The sequence below is a fragment of the Pelodiscus sinensis genome, chromosome 4, assembly GCF_049634645.1.
Source record: "Pelodiscus sinensis isolate JC-2024 chromosome 4, ASM4963464v1, whole genome shotgun sequence".
Lineage (NCBI taxonomy): Eukaryota > Metazoa > Chordata > Testudines > Trionychidae > Pelodiscus > Pelodiscus sinensis.
This window is the reverse complement of record NC_134714.1, coordinates 128,407,561-128,427,077: the sequence shown is the minus strand read 5'-3', so window position 1 is coordinate 128,427,077 and position 19,517 is coordinate 128,407,561. Positions and strand designations below refer to the sequence as shown.

At 61.3% G+C, this 19,517-nt stretch overlaps 1 protein-coding gene across 1 annotated transcript; it reads right to left on the bottom strand.

Annotated features, from left to right (window-relative positions):
* Positions 1-2,953: 2,953 nt before the first annotated feature.
* RTN4RL2 (reticulon 4 receptor like 2) lies at positions 2,954-10,349 on the bottom strand. Its single transcript, XM_075928601.1, has 3 exons — positions 9,528-10,349; positions 5,871-6,358; positions 2,954-4,604 (listed from the first exon to the last, which is right to left on the bottom strand). Exons 1-3 carry the CDS (start codon positions 9,556-9,558, stop codon positions 3,825-3,827), a joined length of 1,299 nt encoding a protein of 432 aa, XP_075784716.1. The 5' UTR covers positions 9,559-10,349; the 3' UTR covers positions 2,954-3,824.
* Between the last annotated feature and the right edge of the window lie 9,168 nt (positions 10,350-19,517).

Here is a 19,517-nt window from a genome sequence, read left to right as displayed (position 1 = left end):
TTTCCTGCGGCTTAATCCCCGTGGCCCCCCCTCCCAAAACAGCTGTTCCCGCCGCTCAGTGGGATCTTCACTAAATCGAGCGGCTGCCCAATGGGTTGTGACAAAGAGGCCACTGGCGGCCGGCCCCTCCTCCCTCCCCCGGGCCAGGGCGTGGGGAGAACATGACAATGTTTAGCACCTAGCAACAGCGGCCAAGATCAGCTCCCTGGTGTGCCCAGGCCCCAGCACTGCCCAGACCCGCCCTGAGATCAGGGACCCCGTGGTGCCAGGCATCACACAGACACACACGAGACAGCCCCTGCCCCAGAGCGCTCCCAGCCTGACTAGATAAGGCACGGGAGGGGAAACTGAGGCCCGGAAGGGAAGGTGATTTGTCTGACGTCGTGCAGCAGAGCCAGGGATGGAAGCCAGGAGGCCTGAGTGCATGAGCCCCGGGGACCCGCTGTGGCTGACCCTGAGGGCCCACGGCTTTGTCACCCCCTCCTGGGGCACCGCAGTGAGGATTGTTCGGTGGCTTGGCGGGCTGGAGAGCACAGCCACAGAGAGCCGCCGTAGGCCTTCGGCTCCGTGTCCCCGATACGTTTCCCAGGCCCTTCCGCACAGCCGGGGCCCAGCCCAGTGGCTGGAAAACAAGGCAGCTGCTTGGGAGAGGGGCCAGGCCAGTGGCAGGGCAGGTACCAGCTGGAACCCGGCCCCACCTGGCCAAGGGCGCTGGCTATGAAGAGCTGCCGGGGCAGCTTCGGGGTGCTACAGACCCCCACTGCTGCTCACCAGGCTGGCAGGCCGTGGGTCTGGCCTTGATCCCAGCTGCAAGCTCCCTTCTGCCCCACTGATTAAAGGGCCAGCCCCATTCTGTCCAGCTGCCCTGTCCAATACCTCCCCCCCACACACTCGCTTTAAAGGGCCAGCCTCACTGCCCTCCGGTGCCTTCCTCCCCCACCTGATTTAAAGGGCCAGTCCTGTTCCCTCCACCGCCTCTCCCCACGGAACACGTGCCCACAGATGGGCAGGAAAGTGCAACAGCACAAGGGGGTGGGGAGCGAATGTGAGTGGTTGCCAGAGGACAGGCTGGGCAGGCCTCCATTAACCTCCTCCCCTTCTGCTGCACCCCCCCCCCCCCCCGAGAACTCCCCATCCTTCCTCTGCTTTCTCCCTCTCCCCGGCAAGGGTCGCCTGTAGGCTCCCGGGGCAACAGCTGCCGTGTGGTGCCACGTGAATTGTACCCAGCCCAGAGCGGGAGGGTCCGGCTGCCAGCAGACTCCGGCCCACATTGCTGGGCTAGACTCCGCTCCCACCAGCGTCTCCCCAGCAGCTTCATTTCAGAAAAATAATGAGGCCGCTTCGTGCCTCAGTTTCCCCCGTACAACAGGGAGGACAGCGCTGCTGTGTGGGACAGGGGGCAACTGCATTACAGCTGGGGAGGGGGCCAGAGAAGTGCTCAGACACGGGATTTTTTTTGGGTGGGTGGGTGGGGGGCTGCCCCATAAGCAGTGGCTCACCCCATCCATCCTGCTGAGGGGAGGCTAAGCCAGGTCCCGCCCTCAGTGGCTTTAACTCCTCTGGTAGGCACAGCAGCCTTTGGCCTGCCCCCTGCCCGGCTGAGGGAAGGGGCAAGGTTGCTTTGGGTTGGGCTCTGCTCTCCCCCCATAGCTGTCCAGGCCCCTGAGCCTGCGTGGGGAAGGGGGTAGCCCCCATGGGTGCAGGTGACACAAGGGGCCCCAGGCCTGGGCATGGAAAAGGGGCGCTGGCCTGCCTTGCTGGTAGGGTCCTTCGTGTGGCCTCCTGGTGCTGGTTTCAAGGCAGATAAGTGGAGGGACCATGAATATTTCACGAGGAGAATGACAAGTCCTGGAAAGGCAGAGCCAGCCCCTGCTCAGGGCAGCCCTCCTCTTGACCCCAGCCACACCCCACCAACTAGCTGACCTCTCACCCCAACCCCGTCTGCCCACCCCCACGAGCAACCTCATGCTCCCCCAAGCCAGCCCCAATAACGGGGAGACTGAAGTAGGGCAAGATGGCTCAGCTCAACATGGGTTCCAAGGGTGCATCCACACAGCACCGCAACTCGAAATCAGAAAGGCAATTTGAGCTACGCAAAGTGCGTAGCTTATTTCAAGTTAATTTCGAAATCGCTTCTTTCGTAATTTGGCACGGTCTACACAGCACCAGATTTCAAAATAAAGCGGTAGTCCAAAATATCCCTTACTCCTCGTAGAATGAGGTTTACAGGGATGTCGGCATAGCGAGCCCAAAGTAATGGGCTAGCTGTGAAGACGCAGGATAGCTATTCCGGGATACGCCGGTAGCCTGAAATAGCGCTGCAGCAGAGATGTAGCCCAAGTGATAAATGCTGGGCAGGGGCTCTGGGCAGCAGCCCACCTCCGTACATCATTTTTGGTGTGACTGCCACCATTAGGTTCCAGAGTTAACAATCATTCTGAACCCTCGCAGGCAGGTGGCGCAGGCAGGTTGCACACGTGTGTGGCACTGTTGCACCATCGCAAGCGAGCACCTGCTGTGGGAGATCAGAAGGGGCATGGAAGTGTGGGACTGCCAGGGTCCCCAAAGCTACTACCAGCTTCAGAAGCCCGAAGGCAGTCTTTGAAATGAGAGCAGAGGTTCGGGGGCAGGAGATGACGAGCTGCTGGGGCTGTGCCTGCGCTGTGGGGTGGAATCTCTGCCAGCTGCTCCGAGGCACTGGGAGCCAGGGCACCTACCCCAGCTTGACTCAGGTACCTTGGCACCCTCCTGGTGCAAGCTGGGGTCCAGGAAGTGAGCCGAGAGCCAGCAAGCGGCTTATCCTTCTGCTGCCCAGCAAGGAGACACGAGCTCAGAAACTGCCCCCCCCTGCTGTGGCTGCCGCCCCCACACAAACTGTCCTAAACAGTCCGACAAACAGGCCTAAAATAATAGACTTTTTTAATAAATAATTTTCCAACCCTTTTTTTTGCTTGTTAGAAGGGGGGGGGGGGGGGGGAGATGAGCAGCAGAAAAACATCCAGCATCAGACGTGTCAGCAAAGGGGGTCAGAGCCCCCGAGCAGGGCTTGGGGGATCCCACCAGACCTGGGGGGGGGACGCTTTCAGCCCACAGGGCAGTCCAGACACATGGGGGAGGGAAAAAGAGGCTAGGGGGTTCTGGGAAGGAGTGGTGCACCCTGGGGTGGGCTGGGGGAGGGAGTAGCATAGAGAGGATAAGGGGGCAGGTATGGGGATGAGGTGGGGGGGGAATAGGTGCAGGGGCTGGTGGGTCGGGGGGTAGAGGGACATTGATCCCCCCCCCCCCAGCATGAGGTGAGTCTGTGACTACTGGGAGGCCTCCAACAACCTCCCCCACAACCACATAGCATGTCACATGGGGGAGGGGCTCTACCCAGGGTCACAGCCTGCCTACACCCCGTAGCGTGGGGGAGGGGCCCGTGGCGCAGGGGAGGGGCAGTGAGCAAAGAGGGGGGGAGGGCTGGGGTGGAAGGATCCATCAGGAGTGGGAGGGGTTTGATGGGGGAGTTGGGGTCCCATGGGGTGCCAGCAGGGGGTCCCCAGTGGTTCTGTTCACACTAGTGCGCTCCCCCCCCAAAAGCAGACAAGCAGCAGGAACCCGCCGGGCCTGGGGAAAGGGCCCAGTGCCCCAGCACCACAGTCCCACTCGCCAGCTGCCCCGCAGGGCAGGGGCGGGGAGCACCAAGGCCGTGTGTTCCAGAAAGGGGGGGCGCTCAGGGCCGATGCCCCCAGTCTCAGTGCCATGGGGAGGGGGAAGGGGGAGATTTAGGGCCTGTCCTCCCCTCCCCTCCAGTCGCTGTCCTTGTTCAGTCTGGTGGGGCCGGGTCAGAGCCGGGGGGCCCCCAGCAGCAGCAGCAGGGTCAGGGCTGCGGGCAGCGCGCCCGGCCGGCAGGCCCCAGAGTCCAGCGGGGAGCAGCCGGGCCCGGTGCAGCTCTCCTTGAGTCGCCCCTCCTCGCTGTCATAGCCGGCCCAGTAGTCCACCTCGGTGGGCGAGTCGTACTTGGGGCTGCGGATGTCGCTGGCCGGCAGGTCCCGGTAGAAGGAGGAGGGGTCGGCGGGGGGCGCCCCGGCCTCCCCCAGCCCGTACAGGTGGTTGGAGGAGCCGTTGCTGCGGGGCCGGCCTGCCCCAGCCTCCCCGCCCCACTTGGGGCCCCCCGCGGGCCGGGCCGGGGCGTGGTTGGCCGGGGGGCAGTCCTGGAAGTCGGCCGGGCTGAGGTGGCGCAAGTCGCGGCCATGGTGCTCGGGCGGGGTGGCGCAGGCCACGGCCGAGCTGGAGACACGGGCGTGCTGGAACCAGGCCCAGAGGGAGCGGGCGCGGCAGTCGCAGGCCCAGGGGTTGTTGTTGAGGCGCAGGAACTCCAGCGAGGGCAGCTCGGCCAGCGTCTCGCCCGGCAGGGAGGCCAGGCTGTTGTTGAACAGGTAGAGGATGGTGAGCTTGGCCAGGTCGCGGAAAGCCCAGCGGTGCACCGAGTGCAGGCGGTTGGCGTGCAGCAACAGGCGGTCCAGCCCCCACAGCCCCCGGAACACGTGCTCCGACAGCGCTCGCAGCTTGTTCCCGTGCAGGAAGAGGTGGCTCAGGTTGGCCAGGTCCACAAACAGGTCGTCCTGAAGGATCAAGGAAGGAGGGAGAGAGGACAGATGGGCAGAGAGGGGGTAGAGAGACAAAAAGAAGGGAGAGCCAAGGAAGGATGGAAGGGACGAGATGCACGGGTGGAGGATTAGATGGAGACAGGGGTAGAAGGAAGGACAGACGGATGGAAGGGGTAGAAAGGAAGGATGGACACATGGATGGAAGGAGAAGGAAGGAAGGAAGGATGGACAGACGGGGGGAAAGGAAGGAAGGACGGACAGACGGAGGGAAAGGAAGGAAGGAAGGAAGGACGGACAGATGGACGGAGGGGATAGAAAGAAGGAAGGAAGGACGGACAGACGGACGGAGGGGATAGAAAGAAGGAAGGAAGGATGGACAGATGGAGTAGAAAGGAAGGAAGGATGGACAGACGGGGGGAAAGGAAGGAAGGAAGGAAGGACAGACGGACGGAGGGGATAGAAAGAAGGAAGGAAGGATGGACAGATGGATGGAAGAGGAGGGAAGGACAGATGGACGGAGGGGGTAGAAAGGAGGATGGATGGACAGACGGACGGAGGGGGTAGAAAGGAGGCAGGGAGAGTAGAGGGATGAAGGAAAGAGATGCATGGGCGGAAGAATAGATGGAGACGGGTAGGAGGCAGGAGGGGGTAGAGAGAAGGAAGGAAGGAGGGAGGGGGAGGGAGGGCAGAATGGGGGGGGTGAGGAAGAGGAGCCAGGGAGGCGGAGGGAGAGCAGGAGGCGAGGAAGAGACGGGACACAGAGGGGTGGGGGAGAGAGGGGTGGCAGGCAAGTCATGACATGAGCTTTTCCCCTCAACGCCCCCCCTCCCCTCTGCTATGTGGTCTCTGCAGGGCAGGACCAGCTGTGCAGGAGGCAGTGGAGTCTGGCAGCCCCCCCCCCCACCCGCGCAGGCTGCAGGGGCCGGGCTGCTCCCTGCTGTGGGTGAGCCGCAGCGCCCGGGCCGGATGGCCGTGTGGTCGGAGAGTAGCTGGCTGGCAAGGCACCAAAGAGCCCCTCTGCTCCCCCAGCCTGGCCGCAGGAGAGCGGGGGAGGGGAGCCGCAGTGCCGGGCCCAGCGGGCTCCCAGCAAAGGGCGGGGGGGGGGGGGGGGGGAAATCTCGGCCTGAGCCCAGAGAACCAGGCCCCGGGTGGGCAGCTGCTTGAGGGGAAAGGCCCCATTTCTACCCGCCCCCGCCCCCCCCCCCCCCCCCGCCCCCAGCCAGCCAGTGCCCTGGCTTGGCCACAGCTGGCCGTGGGGTTCCGGAGCCCCGCCCCGCCCACCTGGAGGTAGAGCAGGCTGTTCTCCTGCAGGTACAGGTACTGGAGGCTGAAGAGGCTGCGGAAGAGGGTGCTGGGCAGGCTGCTGAGCTGGCAGCGGTAGAGGTGCAGGGACTGCAGGCGCTCCAGCCCCCGGAAGGTGTCGGGGTCCAGGCTGCGCAGGTGCCGGTTGTCACCCAGGTCCAGCTCCTCCAGGGCGGGCAGGTGGTGGAAGGTGCCGGGCTGGATGGAGGAGATGTTGTTGGAGTAGAGCCAGAGGGTGACGGTGCTGGGCCCGAAGGTGCCCGCCCGCAGCGCCCCGATCAGGTTGTTCTGCAGGAAGAGGCGCTGGGCGTGGGGGGGCAGCGCGCGGGGCACGGAGGAGAAGTTGTTGGCCTGGCAGCTGACGGTGGGCGGGGGGAAGTAGCAGGTGCAGAGCATGGGGCAGGTGGACTCGCCCGTGGGCAGGGCCGTCAGCAGCACCAGGAGGCAGAAGAGGGGGGTGACGGAGCCTGCAAAAACAGAGAGGCAGGAGGTGAGGGAGACTCAGGGTGGGATCCCAGAGCCCCGCCTTTGCCCCAGCTGGGGGGGCGTCCCCCCTCCCGGATCCCACCCGCCAGGGAGCCCCTCCCACACAAGCCAAGTCCAAGCAGGGGGGCCCAGCCCTGCCCCCGTCCCTCCGCAAACACAGGTGCGATCCCATGCATGTGTGGAGGAGTCCTTCGGGCACCTTCTTCCCCAGGTGGGCAAGTGGGTATCCCCACGCTCAGGGCGGCCCTGACCCTAGTGGCGAGCACGTGTGTGTGTTCTCGTGCGAGCACTCGTGCGCGGGGCGGCGCACGCTCGCGTGCGGCGTGGTCCTCCCCCGCCCCCCGCCACGCGCGTGTGTCCCATGTGCGGATGCATGTGCCCGGAGCGTGTGTAGGTGGGCGGCTGACGCCAGAGCGAGTGACACAAGCTGCTGCCGTTCCTGTTCACACCACCTCCGCCTCCTCCTCGCCCCTTCCCCGCTTGGGGCGGCACGTGTCCTGCTCCCCACAACGCAGCTGCAGCCCCACACCCACTGGCCTTACTGGGGCGGCAGCATGGGCTGGTGGGATCCCCGCAGGCACATGGGCAGGACCCCCCAGCTCCAGTCAGGTACCGGACAGGCACAGAGCTCCCCAAAGATGCCCCCAACCGCCCCATGCTCTGGTGCCCCAGCCCCTGCCCAGGGCACGCCCGGTCTCTGGGAATTTGAGGAGCCGAATTCTGATCCCTTAATCCTGCTCAGAGGCTTAAGCCGTGTCCCCTGAGCACTGGTCCAGCCCTGCCCCCGAGACCCTCCCCCCCCAGGGCTGGGCAGGAGTCCAGCAGGGCCTAGTGCCTGTGGGGCTGCTCCGGGCCCCCGCCCCGGCCGAGCGAGTGGCTGTAACCCAAGGAGCCTCATCCATAATTCAGGCCTGTGGCTCTCTAAGTGCAGGGCGAGGGAGGGGGAGGAAGGGAGGGCTGGAGGATGCTCAGCCAACCCCCTTCCCACCATGCACAGGACTTGTGCCCACCCGGCCTGCGCCCCTGGGCTCAGCTCCCTCCAGGCCTGCCCTGCTCTCCCCTCCTGCCCCCCAAGTGCCCCTCCCTGCCCCAGCTGGGCTGCCCCACTGCCTCCTCCATTCACTCCCCCCTACCAGCTCCACTCCTCCAAGGGAAGCGGGGGGGGGGGGGGGGGCTGCCCCTCGCACAGCATGTCACCAGCCTTCCCGTCTCCTCAGCCCCTGGGGTTTGGCTCAGCTGCCGCCTCTCCCGCTTACCTGGGGGCCCCGTGCCAGCACCCCAGCCGCCTGCCCAGGCCCTCCCCAGGACTGTGCCAGCCCCTCCTTTCCCAGCTCTCCAGGCCTTCAGCCACTCGCTTAGCTTTTCCCAGGCTCCGGATGGAGGTAGTGCCCTCATGGCCGGCCAGTGCCCTCTTGGCCTGCCAAGAGCTGGGGCAGCATCTGCCCCACCAGCTCATGCCTAGTGGCCCATTTGGCCAGCTGACAGCGGGACCCCCCCCCGAGCCAGCAGGGATAGCTGAGCGGCTTCCCGGGACAGGCATTTGGCCACGGAAGGAGGGGAGCAGGGAGGTGTGTACAGGATCTGGCGGGCATGAGGTGGGGAAATTCACTACAGAGGGGGGAGAGGCATGCCAGGGCAGTGAGCTGGGGTGGGGGAAAAAATGGAAGGGGGATGGGCAGCGGAGGGGCAGAAGCTGCAGCTCTCAGGCTCAGGGGGCAATCCAGACTCCCCCCGAGGAAGAGGAGGGTGGGAGCAGTGCCGAGGTGGGGAGCGGTCCCCCTGGCCTCGGGCACTCAGACAGACAGGGGGGAACCCTGAGGGGAGGCGGCTGGCTGGCCATGCGGGCTCCACGGCGGAGGGGGCGCTGAAGGGGAGGGTGGTGGTGAGGACGAAGGCTTTGGGGAGCAGAAGGGGAGGGGGCAATACCCGAGGACCTCCCCCTCCCCGGCAGGGCGACGGCAGGCAGGGAGGCCTTGGGGCGGTGATGCAGGCGAGGGGACTCCGGGCGGCTGGGAGACGCTCTGTGCTCGTTCATAATTTAAGACCCCAAAATAAGCCGCCGCGCTGGGCGCTCTTGCGTAACGCGCATGACTATAAACAGCGCCAAGCGCCAGGGGTGCAGGGGGAGGGTGCAGGGATCCAGCCAACAGGGGGCAGCACTGCCCAGGCGCCCCCTCCCCAGGGCCGGGGACCAGCAACTCTGGACACTGCCCGTGGGTGCTCAGCACCATCGGTCCCAGCTTCACCCCCTGCTAATCCTGCCCCCTCCCACGCCCCCCTGCCACCAGCCTAGTCAGCGCTGGAGTGGCCAGCCCCTCGGTACCCGATGCTCCAGAGAAGAGCACAGAGCCCCAACCCACCCCGGGGGGCGCAGCTGGAATCCCCCCCAGACCTGTGCCTTTGGGGGGCTGGGAAAACACCCCCTAGCCAGCCAACCCCCCACCTCCAGTGCTCCCTAGAGGAGAAAGGTGCAGTGTCCCCAACCCCTCCTAGCCACCAGCCCGTCCCCCCACCCAGGGGCTGGCTGGGAGCCGGCACCTCCTAGAGGGAAAGGCCCCACGTCCCATTCCTTGGCCTGCCCCCTGGATAACTAAACAGCTGGGTGTGGGGGGAGAGGGGCGGCACTGCCAGAAGGGAGGGGCTCTGTGCTCCGTCTTTGTGGAGGACACACAGAATGTGCTGAGCTGCTTTGGCTCCCCATCACGCTGCCCCCCCAAACCCAGACATGAACACCCCCCCCCCATGGCTTGTCTTGTTCATACACCCAAAGCTGCCCTCCAGGCACCATCCTGTCCACCCTCCCTAATCCCTTCCATGCTCCCAGTGTGCTGCCCCATCCCATAGCCCCACCCCAGGGAGCTGCACTGCCAGTGGCCCTGGCACTGTTCTCATCACCCGTCACAAGACACCGCCCCAGGGTGCTATGTCCCCCACTGTCCCACTCCCTAGGCCCTTGCTGTCCTGGGTCCCCCACCCCGGGCACTGTGTCCTCCCTCACCCAGCACCACTCCATCGATACCCCCCCAATTGGCACTACCCCTCAGCACCACCCTCTCCTCCCCATGCTTCCAAGCCAGCAGCACCTTCCCAAGCTGCCCCAGCTGGTCCCACCGGGCTGGCACCCGGGAGCTGGCTGGCAGTGGTGCTTACCGTGCGGGAGGCGTCCCAGCCGGGGCAGCATGATGCCAAGGTGAGCGTAGAAGGACAGAGCAGGGCAGGGGCAGTGCCAAGCCACGGTGACACCTGGGCAGCAGCGCCCAGTGGCGGTCCGGCCGGAGGGGGTGCTGGCTTAGCGCCAAGGCATGGAGGACAGGATGGTGCCAAGTCCGCAGGGCTCACGGGTGCCCAGGCGCTGGGATCCCGGTCCAAGGTGCTGGCTCCGTGCAGGTGCCCAGGGTGAGGCTGGCACCGGGGCACTCTCCAGAGCCGGTTGGCTCAGCCCGGGCCGGTGCTCTCCAGTGCCCGTGGAGGAAGTGGGTGCAGTGCCCGGGTAGGGCACCCAGCACCCAACCAGTGCCCGCTGCGCTCTGCCCAGTGGTGCCCGGCGCTCTCCCTGCGCCCCCGGCTGGCACCGTCCGGGCTTAGCCCCCGCTGCGCCGACGCCAGCGAGCGCACGGCGGCCTCATGCCGGTGGGGGCGCGGGGCGGGGCGGGGCGCTGCGCTCCGGGCTCGCTGCGCTGCGCTCCCGGCCGCTCGCGGGGAGAGTGCGCCCTGCGCGCAGCGCAGCCTTATCCCGGCCCGGCGGCTCCTCCCCTTGCCAAGGAGCCGCCGCTTAACCCTTGCGGGGCCTGGCTCCGCCCCGCCCCGCCCCGCCCCACGGGGGCAGCCCCACGGCGCTGGGCTGCGGGTGCCACCACAGGGCGGGGAACGGGGCAGGCAGCGTCCAGCGCAACAGGAGAGATCGGTGCGCAGGGCAGCGGCCGCTCTCAATAGCTTCCCGGGGGAAGGGGATTCACCACGGGGCAGGGGGGAGCCGGCGCCCCCTTGAAGGGAAAGGTCCCGTCTGCACCCCTCTCAGCCAGCCCGGCCCCAGCCCCTGCCCTCGGGCCAGCGTCCCGTCTTCCTGGGGTGGGCTCAGAGCCTGCGCCCCTTAGAGGGGAAAAGGCCCCGTGTCCCGTTCCTTGCCCCGAGCCACCCCTCTTGGGGCTGCCTCACCCTTCCAGCATGGGCAAGGGAGCAGAGGGCTGAGGGCGGGGCTTAAAGTGGGAAGTGGGAGGAGCTAAGGAAGGGACTTGCCCCTCCCTTGTCCAGCCCCTCCTCTGCTCTGGGGCTCTGAGGGGCACATCTGGGAGCTGAGCTGGGTGGGAGGGGAGGAGGAGGCGCTGCCAGGGAGCTGGGAATGGGCACCAGCTGGTGCTGGCGTTGCCAGGGACTCCTCTGCCAGCAGGCAGCCCGCTGCCAAGAAACCAACCAGCAGCTCTGGCCGGGTGCCCCACTTCTCCGCTCAGCATGCCACGGTCGGCACAGTCCTGGGGCCACGTGCCCAGCTGGAAGTAGAGGGATCCGCACCTGCGGGCACCTGCTAGGCGTCACACTCCTGCTCTGCTGGGTCCATGCCCCATGGAATCTACCAGGAGGCACACTGCCAGCCCAGCAGTCAGTGCCCTTAGGTGGGGGCAGGTGCGGAGGGCCCATGAGCTGTGCCCTGTGGCTGGCCAGTCTGTGTGCCCCGCCCATTGCCGTGTTTCCCAGGGCTGGGCTGGGGGGGGCTGGGTTGGCGGGCACTGCCAGGCTGCTGCGGCACAAGCTGGCGCGGGGTTTGTTTGCTGCGCTGCCTCCGGCGCAGCTCCCGGGGAGTGAAATATCACAAGATGGAGAGACAGACGCTGCGGGTGCGGGTGGGCGGTGGGCGCTGACTCAGGGGGTTGTCATCCGCTGCTGGCCATGTGCTCCGTGCCCCAGGGAGACCCACAATGCACCAGGGGGCCCACGCAGGGATACCCCCAGGCTTTGCATGGCCTATCCCAGGGCCCTCCACGCCTCCTTAAATTGAGCCACCAACTTTCCCAGAATACCCAGCACCCCTCGGTGCCCCTCTACAGAGCTACCCAGCCCTCACCCCCAGAGCTACCCACTCCCTACAGCACACTTAACTCCCACAGTTCCTCCTACCCCTCAACTACCCAACTCCCACAATGCTCCTACCCTCCACATAGCTACCCACCCGCTCCAGAACCCTTCCAGTCCATGTCTGTGCCCCAAAGGGTTAATTGCCTATGATGGGCAAAATCCCCTTGGTCCCAGTACCCTTTGGGTAGCCTTCTAGAGGTCATTTAGTCCAATCTCCTGCTCAAAGCAGGACCAACCCCAACTAAATCATTCCAGCCTGGGCTTTGTCAAGCCAGGACTTAAAAACCTCTAGGGGTGGAGATTCCACCCTCTCCCTAGGAAACCCATCCCAGTGCTTCACCACCCTCCTTGGGAAATAGTTTCTCCTAACATCCAACCTGGACCTCCCCCACTGCAACTTGGGACCATTGCTCCTTGTCCTGCCATCCCTCACCACTGAGAACAGCCTCTCTCCATCCTCTTTGGAACCCCCCTTCAGGTAGTTGAAGGCTGCTCTCAAATCCCCCCTCACTCTTCTCTTCTGTAGGCTAAACAGACCCAACTCCCTCCGCCTCTCCTCGGCGCGTCTCTAGATCGGCAGGCAATGCTCCCCCTAACGCTGCCCAATATGCCGTTAGCCTTCTTGGCAACAAGGGTGCCCTGTTGACTCCTATCCAGCTTCTTGTCCACGGTCACCCCCAGGTCCTCTTCTGCTGCACTGCCACTCAGCCAGTCGGTCCCCACCCTGCAGCAGCGCCTGTCTTCACTTGTCCTTGTTGAACCTCATCTGATTTCTTTTGGCCCAATCCTCCAATTGGTCTAGGCCAGCCTATGTCCTTGTCCGCCCCACAGGCCTCCCTACCGGAGGGGAGCAGGGTGTGGAGCACCCCAGGGGCAGGGTGGGGAGTGTGTGGTGTTGGGAACCCGCAGCCTCGGGCTCTGTCGCCCCATCCCTGCAACCAGGGCAGGCCTGGACTAGTCTCTGCATAGACCCCCTCGAGTATCCATGGCAATGAACTCTGAACCCGGGGTCAACACGAGGTGGCAGCTGTGTCCCAACCCGAGGTGATAGACAGACAGATGTGCGTGGGATCGATCGAGAGAGACAGAGGGGTGTAAGCAGAGAGGCGGAGACACACGGGTGTAAGAAGGGGGTGAACGCTATAGCTAGACGTTCAGACAGGGGAGTGAGACAGGGGTGTCTGGAGCAGGTGGATTTATCACCGTGTTTGAGATGGAGGGATGGACAGATGTGAACAGGACAGATGGAGAGGAAGATGGATCAAGCCACAGCTACGGCCAGGTGGACAGATGGCGGAGGGCCTGTGCGCATGATGCTTTCTAACACCCTGCCCTCCCCACCCCGCCTTCATTAACCCCTCTGCCCACCTGCAGCTCCTGCCTCACCTCTAATCCCTGGGCCTGGCTAGTGCTGTGACATACACAACTCAGCGCTGAGCTGAGGCCGACTGGCTCTCCCTAGGCACCCATGCAGCTCTCCTGTGATCACACGTGGGGGCAGGAAGAGGGGCTCACGTACACCCCCAGAGCGGCACAGCCCCCCAGAGTGCCTCTGCCAACCCCTCTGCCATTCATGAGAGCAACACCGAGCCTAGTGGCTGCAGCTGGAGAGCGTGTCGGGAATCGCCAGGGGCTCCAGCCAGTTCCTGAGGGGCAGAGTTAAGCTGACGGGGCGTTTACCTTCATGCGATAGCTCCTGTGGTGTAAGTGCAGCTGAATGTGATGTTCTATAGGGCAAGTGTCACTCTGCATTAACAAAGAGTTTTGCTAAGACAGACAGACAGACAGAGCCCTGCATGAATACAACTGTCTACCCTGAGATGCAGATATCTGTGGATCAAAATTGGTATCCGCTGCTCTGTGGGACTGTATTCCCTGGTGATGCTGTGGCCAAATGAGAGGAATGGGCGACTGTGCAGCAGAAAAGCTATGTCCCTGCCTCTTCCCCCGGCTCTTCCACTGGCCCCTTGCCTTCCTGTTGGCATTTTAGGGAAGGGCATGTGATCTCCCACACATCATCCCTATGGCCACCCTTGGAGGTGAGCCATTCTGAGACAGCCAGGTCCATGGCCAGTTAGTTTGTCAGCTCCGAGGAAGCGCAAGGCACCATGGGGGCCTGTGATACATCCGCCAAAACCTTGTTTTCAAGTTGGCAAGTTTGGTCAATTCCCCCTGTGCCCCATACGTGGAGAGCAAACCAGGGTTGAGACCTTCCCAAGGTCTCAACTGCTCCAGAATTACCCCAGCCAAGTGCCCGGTACCCCCAGCCCTGGGTGTGGGGGAAATGAAATTACAGCGTGAGGAGTCAAACTAGCATTTGGGTCCCCAGGCAGGCACATGCCCAGCAGGGCGAGGCCGTGTCGACACGTCTAGTGGCACATCTCCCGTGTAGCCGCTTGTTGCCCGTGGGAGAGCTCTCCTGTCCACGTAGCACAACCAGCTCAACGAGTAGAAGGAGCGGCGCCGTTGGCTGAGCATCTCCTGCCGACATGACGCTGTGTGCAAGAGAATTTTTGCTGGCCACAGCTGTGTTGCTCGGGGGAGTGTGTTTTCTTCACACCCCCCGAGTGAGAAAAGTTTTGCCAACATGAATGAAAGAAACTGGAGAGGGTCCAGAGAAGAGCGACAAAAATGATGAAAGGCCTAGAGAACATGAGCTACGAGGGACGGCTGAAGGAATTGGACTGTTTAGTTTAGAAAAGAGAAGACGGAGGGGACATGGGAGCGGTTTTCAAGTACCTAAAAGGGTGTTATAAGGAGGAGGGAGGAAAATTGTGCTCCTTGGCCTCTGAGGATTGGACAAGAAGCAATGGGCTTAAATGGCAGCAAGGGAGGTTTAGGTTGGACATTAGGAAAAAGTTCCTAACTGTCAGGGTGGTCAAACACTGGAATAAATTGCCCAGGGAGGTTGTGGAATCCCCATCTCTGGAGATATTGAAGAGCAGGTTAGACAGACACCTGTCAGGGATGATCTAGATGGTGCTTGGTCCTGCCGTGAGGGCAGGGGGCTGGACTCGATGATCTCTGGAGGTCCCTTCCAGTTCTAGTGTTCTAGGATTCTATGATAATGCTAGTGCAGGCCTGGCCCACGTGGGGATGCCGTGCGCGTGCACAGAGGGAAGTGAAGGGGGTAGAAAGGGAGATGTTTGTTCTATGTGAGCAGCTCATGGGGGGAGTCTTGTGGCTGCTAAAATCTGAGCCCCCCCCCCCAGGCACAAAGGGTGCACGTTGGCTCCGGGTCGGACATCAGAAACATCAGCTTCAAGGTGGAGGAATAGGCGCAAATAAGGAGAGAGGGCCCGGGGTTCAGTGAAAGGAGGGGGACTCTGCAGAGGGAGATACGTGGGCTGGGCAGGTCGGACGGAGTTGGTGGATTGGGGGGTATCATGGGGTAGTTCCTCTGTCCCTTGCCCAAGGGGCACTGTTGAACCCATGGGCCTCATGGCACCACACCCCACGTTTTCTGCAACCCTGAAGTCCTGCCTCCTCAGGGCAATGTGGCCTAAGAGCTGGAGTCTCTAGCAACATCCCCTTCACCAGGGCAGTATGGCCTAGTGGCTGGAGTCTCTAGCAATGCCCTTTTCACTGGGGCAGTGCGGCCTAGCGGCTGAATCAAAAGTGAAGGTGCAGCATCCCCTTGGGGGTTAATGGGGGTGGGGTAGGGGGACCCGGGCCCTCCCTCTCCACCAGGTCCCAGCCCAGGCCCCTGTCAGTGGTGGGTGTGTCCCACCATTAGATCTGTGGGGAGTCTGCCCAAAACACGCTGAGCTTCTCAGGGGTCCAGTTCCCCACCCATGGGTACTTCCTACCCTGTCAGGGTTGCTGGCATCTTCCCCACCTGTGTCCTCCACGCCGGGCCCTTCCGTGTCCCATTTCTGCTGGCCGGCCTCTGCCGTGGGGTCTGCCTGCTGCTCCTCTGGGCTGGAAGCCTCCCCGGCTGGTCCCTGCTGGCCGGCCTCCCGGTTTGGTCTCCCAGCTGGCTCACCTGCAGGAGCTCAGGCAGTCCGTCCTTCCTCCTCGGCTGCCAGCCCAGACTGAGCCCCCCTCCCAGATTTTATACCTGGGCTGCAGTCTGAGCATGCCCAGCAGGGCTTCTTCAGCCAGGTGGGCCTGGCTAGGCTCAGCTTTCCCAGTGCGGGACTGGTCCACCCCATCACAGGGGGTTAAGGGGAGGGGCCAGGCACTGGGAAGGAGGACACAGGATGAGTGGGAGGGGGCTGATGGTGACTTGGGGCAGCTGCCAACTCCCCAGTACTCTCCTGTGGATGCCAGAATCTAGGAACAACCTCTCTTTGGGGCGGTCCAAGCATCTCTCCCCATCTCTGTGTCTACCCCAGGATCTGGGGATCCCCAGCCCCCGTAGGAGGGTCTGACCCCCCCACGCCTGCCTTGTAAGCCAGGATAAAGGGGACTTGACTCTCTTGAGGTGTCTAGAAGCCATTCTCTTTCTCTCTCCATGGGATCTAGCGTTACCTGACCCTCCGGGGGTGTTCGAGTCCCGCTCCTACTCCTCCAGGCCAGCTGGGAGCTGGGCCACTTTGTCCTGTTATGGGCATCTGAGCCTGGCTCTCTACCGCCCAATGTGTGCCAGGCTCAGGGGAAGCCCTGCCCCTTGGGGCGTGGAGCCAAGAACAGAAGTGCTGAGAAGATTGGGCGTGTCTCTTGCAGACTTTCCAGCCCTGGGATGGGGGACCAGATATGCAGGGAGCGGCTGAAACCTCTCCAAGCGATTCTTGTTTTCCCCTCCTTCAGCTGAGAGGATCATACTCAAGGACCGGGTCCCCCATCCCACTGCTCTGAGCCGGCCGGACTGCGGAGAGCTGCCTACAGCTCCTTCCGTCAGAGCTCTGGTGCGTCTAGCAGCTCACCAGATCGACTATTGTTAAGTTCTCAATCAGCTCTGAATTTAAAACCTGACTCTCCTCAGTGGCCTAACCTCTGCCCAATGGCTGCCTTGAAACTTGGTGTGCCTTGTGTGGGCAAGGGCTAGAATTTGGGGACTTTTCACCCAGGGGCTCCTAGCTACTCCCGAAAAGATCATTTCACAAAGTTCTCCCAGCTGCTTTGGTGCACTGCTGGCTCCTCGCATGCTCCCGGCTTAATCAGTGACCTGCAAACTGCGGGGAGGGGCATGAATTGTGAGGGACTGTGGGGATGGAGGAGGGAGGAGAGGGCCACCCCAGTTTTCTCTCACATGCGTACAGTTCCTGCATGCACTATGTACTAAATCAGGGTATGTCTACACTACAAAGTTAGTTCGAACTAACGGACGTTAGTTCGAACTAACTTTAATAGGTGCTACACTAGCGCTCCGCTAGTTCAAATTTGAATCGAACTAGCGGAGCTCTTAGTTCGAACTAGGTAAACCTCATTTTACGAGGACTAACGCCTAGTTCGAACTAGTTTTTAGTTCTAGATGCGTTAGTTCGAACTAGCTTAGTTCGAATTAACTAATTCGAACTAAGTTAGTTCGAACTAGCGCTGTAGTGTAGACATACCCTCAGTTCAGTTCTCTGCAAATGGAGTTGCCCCCAACTCAAAAAAGATACCTTGGCATTGGGAAACAGTGTAGAAAGGGGTATGATGAGGGGTATGGAGAGGCTGTCATATGAGGAGAGGTTAATAAGGCTGGGGCTTTTCAACCTGGAAAAGAGATGACTAAGGGGGGATATGATAGAGGTCTCTAAAGACAAGACTGGCATGGAAAAAGTGAAGGGGGGCATCTTGTGTTACTCCTTCCTATAACACAAGAACTAGGGAGTCACCAAATGAAATGAATAGGCAGCAGGTTTAAAACAAACACAAGGAAGTTTTTCTTCAGTCAATGCACAGTCAACCTGTGGAACTCCTTGCCAGAGGATGTTGTGAAGTCTAAGCCAAAAAGAGAGTTCAAAAAAGAGCTAGATAAATTCATGGAGGTTAGGTCCATCATTGGCTATTTGCCAGGATGGGCAGGAACAGTGTCTCTAGCCTCTGTCAGAAGCTGGGAATAATTGACAGAGAAGGGATCACTTGATGATTGCCTGTTCCATTCACCCTCTGGGGCATCTGGGCATTGGCCACTGTCGGAAGACAGGACACTGGGCTAGGTGGACCTTTGGTCTGACCCGGTTTGGCCACTCTTATGCTCTTGGGCCATGGCCCATATCTCAGATTTCTCTCACCGGCCTTTTAGCAGCTACACGCTGCAAACATCTCAAAGCATAACGATTATCCCCATCCCATCTTAACAACGTGTACAGAGGGAATGTGTGGGGGGGGGGGGGGCAGGGAAAGGCGCATAGCGATCACATAACTGTGTGCCCTAGTGGGGAAGATACTTTCTGTCTCCCCTTCTCCGGCCATATGAGCGAGAGATTGGATGAGATTGTAACCACAGGGCTGCTGCGCCATTTTGGGTATGTCTAGATGACATGCCTCTGCCAACAGAGGCATGTAAATTAGGCTACCCGACATAGTCAATGAAGCGGGGATTTAAATATCCCCGGCTTCATTAAAATAAAAATGGCCGCCGCACTGTGCGGGCTCAGCTGATTGTCAGCACAGCGCGTGAGTCAAGACGCGGATCAGTCGGCTGGGGAAGCCTTTGTTGACCACTCCTGTAAACCTCGTTTCACAAGGCATAAGGGAGTGGTCGACAAAGGCTTTCTCTGTCGACCGATCCGCATCTTGACTGCCGCGCTGTGCCGACGATCAGCTGAGCCCGCACGGCGCAGCGGCCATTTTTATTTTAATGAAGCTGGGGATATTTAAATCCCCGCTTCATTGACTATGTCGGGTAGCCTAATTTACATTCCTCTGTTGGCAGAGGCATCTAGTCTAGACATACGCTATTATGTAAGGGGAGACCACGAGGTGTTTGGCCAGAAGCTCTCCGGGAAGTTTGTTGCTTGAAAAGAGACAGAAGTGGGACTCTCTGCCCTGTCCCACCAACACACTTTGCCTCGTGGTGCCTCGGTTTCCCCGGTTTGCTCAGTGGAGCGAATGGCCTTTCCCTCCTTGGGATCTCCTGATGGAAAGTGTTGTGGAAGAGCTGTCAGGACATGGCCATGGGAGTCCCTGAGTTGCCGAGCTGCGCCACAGTCACAACTGCCCACAGACCCGCTGTCTCCTGTCAGCCTGTTCACGTTCTGCTCCGAGAACGGGGATATGACATGGCAGAGCGATTGGCTGACGGCACCTGGAAGAAGCTGGTGCTACTTCTATTGTGACTTCAGCAAAACTCCAGCCTCTGACAATGAGCCATTCCCGAGTTAAAGGCCATGTCCACATCGCCCTCATGCCGCCTTCCTTGCATAATGCCCCAGCACACCACAGTTTGTATCCACACGCTGCCTTTGCCTAGAAATGAGATGATTGGAGAGGGGGCAGAGATATGACAGAGTTCTACACAGTCACAAATGGTGTGGACGACATGAAGTGTGATTCACTCCTTCACCTGACACAAGAGCCAGGGGATCACTGGATGATATTAGCGGGCAGTGGGTTTAAAACAAACACACAAGGAAACACTTCTTCGCAAAACACGCTGTCCACCTGTGGAACTCACCGCCGGGGGGACGGCATGAAAGCCAAAAGGATAACAAGGTTCAAAAAGGAGCTAGACAAGTTTATGGAAGATAGGTTCAGCAATGGTACAAGATGAGCAGAGATGCTACTCCATGCTCTGGATGCCCTTAAAGCTCCAGCTTCTAGAAGCTGGGACTGAGCGACAGGAGATGGATCACTAAATAACTGCCCGGCTCGCAATTTTCATCTCTTTTTCCAACTCCTCTTTGTAGTGTGGACACAGCCTGAGAGGGGACATGCTAGCAACTTTCCAGGACCTAATAGAGCGTTACAAGGAGGGGGGGAGATTGTTCTCTTTGGCCTCTGAGGAGAGGACAAGAAGCAATGGGCTTAAACTGCAGCAAGGAAGATTTAGGTTGGACAGTAGGAAAAACTTTCTACCTGTCAGGGTGGTTAAACACTGGAATAAATTGCCTAGGGAGGTTGTGGAATCTCCATCCCTGGAGATACTATAGAGCAGGTTAGACAGACACCTGTCAGGGATGATCTAGATGGTGCTTG

What these genes read in the sequence shown, in the direction of transcription:
- RTN4RL2 (XM_075928601.1), bottom strand. Translation starts at nt 9,558, where the DNA reads ATGCTGCCCCGGCTGGGACGCCTCCCGCACG. An exon ending in GCTGGGACGCCTCCCGCACG is followed by an intron (nt 6,359 to 9,527) that starts GTAAGCACCACT and finishes CTGTTTTTGCAG; the next exon opens with GCTCCGTCACCCCCCTCTTC. An exon ending in ACAGCCTGCTCTACCTCCAG is followed by an intron (nt 4,605 to 5,870) that starts GTGGGCGGGGCG and finishes TTGATCCTTCAG; the next exon opens with GACGACCTGTTTGTGGACCT.